This window comes from Anarrhichthys ocellatus, unplaced genomic scaffold, assembly GCF_004355925.1.
Source record: "Anarrhichthys ocellatus isolate YVR2014 unplaced genomic scaffold, GSC_Weel_1.0 scaffold267, whole genome shotgun sequence".
NCBI lineage: Eukaryota > Metazoa > Chordata > Actinopteri > Perciformes > Anarhichadidae > Anarrhichthys > Anarrhichthys ocellatus.
Genome location: NW_022280294.1, coordinates 65,597 through 68,964, shown reverse-complemented (window position 1 = coordinate 68,964; position 3,368 = coordinate 65,597). Strand labels below are relative to the sequence as shown.

The window sequence follows — 3,368 nt, the reverse complement described above, 5'->3', positions numbered from 1 at the left end:
CTCCCCCTCCTCCTCCTCCCCCTCCTCCTCCTCCCCGTCCTCCTTCTCCTCTTCCTCCTCTTCCTCCTCCCCCTCCTCCTCCTCCTCCTCCTCCTCAGGGAATGGGAGGAAGGTAAAGTGCTGATCTTCGACGACTCCTTTGAGCACGAGGTGTGGCAGGATGCCGACAGCTACCGGCTCATCTTCATCGTGGACGTGTGGCACCCGGAGCTCACGGCCCACCAGCGCCAGAACCTGAGCCCCATCTAGACCAGGACCCGCCTCAGAGAACCTGAGCCCCATCTAGACCAGGACCCGCCTGAGACCGGTAGGAGCTCGACAGACTTACCGGAGCGGCCGGTTCTTCTTCTGCTGTGGATAAAAGAGACTGAGCTGCTGAAGGATGGAACCGCCGGACTGAAGGAAACGAATGAGTTACTACTGACTTTACAACCTGTCACCTAAACACACGCAGTACGTGTTCTAGTCCTGATCCACCCTCAGGGTTCTGGTCCAGGGTTCTGGTCCAGGGTTCTGGTCCAGGGTTCTGGTTCATCTTTGGCCCAGAACAGCTGGTTTCTGGTTTCTCTACGTGTAACAGAAAATAAACCTCCTTCAAAGAAACAAAACATTTCCACATCTAGAAAACACGCTTTGAACAGACTGCGAGAACCCTTTCCTTGTCTCCTCTCCTTGTCCTCCCCCCCCTCTCTTCACTTGATCTCCTCTCCTTGTTTCCTATCCTCTACTTGTCTCTTCTCCTTTCTTTGTCACTTCTCCTTGTTTACTCTTATCAGTTTGTTTCCTTTCCTTGTTTTCTCTCCTTTTTTGTCTCCTCTCCACATCTCCTCTCCTTGTCTCCTCTCCTTTCCTTCTCTCGTCTCCTCTCCCTTTTGTCTCCTCTCCTCATATCCTCTCCTTGTTTCCTCCCCTCTCCTCTCATTGTTGCCTCACTTCTCCTTGATTTTTCACCCTTTAACCAAAACACAAACATGCGGTACGTGTTCTAGTCCTGATCCACCCTCAGGGTTCTGGTCCTGGTCCAGGTTCTGGTTCTGGTTCTGGTCATGTGGTGGTTCAACGTGTATTTTCTAGATGTGGATATTATTTTATTGAAACGTAGAGAAACTAGAAAGCAGCTGTTGTGTTGAAAAGATAAATATTAAAAATAAAAACACTAAAATGTTCACTTTAAGACGTCTCTCTCAGTTTTCATGTTGTTGTTGTTGTTGTTGTTGTTGTTGTTGTTTATGAATCAGAAAGCCTTCATTTTTACCACTGATGAGTTTTTCTTTCATCACATTTGCACAGAAAACAAAGAAACACGATGTTACTAAAGATGATTTATATTTATATTAAAAATGAATAAAAACCACAAAAATAAAGTGTTTTTGTTTCTTTAAGAGTCCTTCTGGTTCTGTTTGATCCAGATTAACTGGTTCTCATCTGGTTCTGTTTGATCCAGATGAACTGGTTCTCTTCTGGTTCTCTTCTGGTTCTGTTTGATCCAGATTAACTGGTTCTCTTCTGGTTCTCTTCTGGTTCTGTTTGATCCAGATTAACTGGTTCTCATCTGGTTCTGTTTGATCCAGATGAACTGGTTCTCTTCTGGTTCTGTTTGATCCAGATGAACTGGTTCTCTTCTGGTTCTCATCTGGTTCCGTTTGATCCAGATGAACTGGTTCTCTTCTGGTTCTCTTCTGGTTCTGTTCAGATGAAACGCTTCAACAAAGATCACCAGAGGAGTTCACAGGTCTCCTCGTCTCCTTTCCTTGTTTGCTCTCCTTGTCTCCTCTCCTCGTCCCATCTCTCTCCTTGTTTCCTCTCTTCATCTCCTCTCCTTGCTTGCTCTCCATTGTTTTCTCTCCTCGTCTCCTCTCCACTCTTTTGCCTCTCTTCTCCTTGTCTCCTCCCTTTTCCTCGTCTACTGTCCTTGTTTCCTTTCCTCTTAGTCTCCCCATCTACTCTCCTTGTTTGCTCTCCTTGTTTCCTGTTTTATCTCCTCATTTACTCCCCTGTACTCCTCATCTCCTCTCCTTGCTTCCTCTCCTTGTGTCCTCTCATCTCTTTGTCTCCTCTTCTTGTCTCCTCCCCTCTTTTTGTCTCCTGTCCTTGGCTCCTCTCATTTCCTCCCCTTCTCATCGTTTCCTCTCCTTGTTTCCTCCTTGTCTCATCTCCTTGTTTTTTATCCTCGTCTCCACTTCTTGTCTCCCTGTTTTCTCTCCTCTCCTTGTCTCCTCTGCTCGTCTCATCTCCTTGTCTCCTCTCCTTGTCACCACCACGGTGAGTATTGTGCCTTTCAAAATAAAAGCCCACTACCCGGTGTGTTTGGTGTAAATGTTTATTGTCTACATTCATTAAAGTGAATACATTAGTAGAGTGAAGCCCTGAAGATGAGTCCGACATAAACAGTCCTGACAGACGTTAACCCGTCCAGATATTTTCAAAATAAAAGCCTCAACCTGCAAATGTTCTCACTTTCGCCACAAATGTGACGAGTTGTTGAATTTGAAACATTCTACGAAGATAATTAGACTTTAAATATCTAAATACGATCGGTTAAGTGTGTTCTATTTTTTGCAGTGTAATAATACTTTATTAACAATAATATACAATCTTTATAATAAGTTAATAAAAACAATCTTTCCCTTCGAGGTTAAAGGTGATAATTTGGCATCCTCTGGTTTCTTCTTCTTTTCTTCCACTCTGGTAGAACCGTTTGTTTTTTTTCATGCATGTGATCCCGTTTAAATTGATTTAGTGGCGACATGTACGGTGCTTTTATTTTGAAACTATTGTGCAAAGTAGCTGTGATTTGTTTAGTTTTTACATGAAAGAAAAAAGTTGAACTGATTCTACCAAAGTGAAGTTTGTTTTTCCTTTGAAGTGCTTTCTCTTTCAGATTATCGGGACGTGTTTTGATTCATACGTTGAGGAAACTAACTTCACAGTTTAGATTCACAGCAAAGATTCACGTTTCGTTTCACCAACAAGGATTCTCTTTAATCCCGAATTAAATCATGACTTGTGTTATAAAACTCAAACTTAAACTTAAACTAAACAAGATTCAAAAAAATAAATAAATAAATAAAGGCAGAAAATAAAGCCTGGTAAATAATATTTACAATAAACAGCTCTGAAGGTTAATCTGGTTCATCGTTTTGATCCAGAATCGACTGATTAAAGTTAAGTTAAGTTAAGTTAATCCTTGTTGGTGGAACCGGTTTGAAATGTTTAAATTCATCGTTTGTTCGTCTCTGAGGTTTAAATAAAGTTTCACTGATTGAACGTGATCGCGTTGTTTGAGACGGAAATAACAAAACTTGAAGTGTGTGTGTGTGTGTGTGTGTGTGTGTGTGTGTGTGTGTGTGTGTGTGTGTGTGTGTGTG

General features: G+C 42.5%; 1 protein-coding gene across 1 annotated transcript in view; it reads left to right on the top strand.

The window, feature by feature from the left end:
• The window catches only part of LOC116401180 (aspartyl/asparaginyl beta-hydroxylase-like), a 9,975-nt gene extending 9,123 nt beyond the window's left edge, over positions 1–852 (top strand). The window contains exon 23 of the mRNA XM_031879456.1: positions 99–852. Coding sequence (XP_031735316.1) covers positions 99–249 — 151 coding nt within the window. The 3' untranslated portion in view covers positions 250–852. The remainder of the gene's footprint in view (positions 1–98) is intronic.
• Positions 853–3,368: the final 2,516 nt, after the last annotated feature.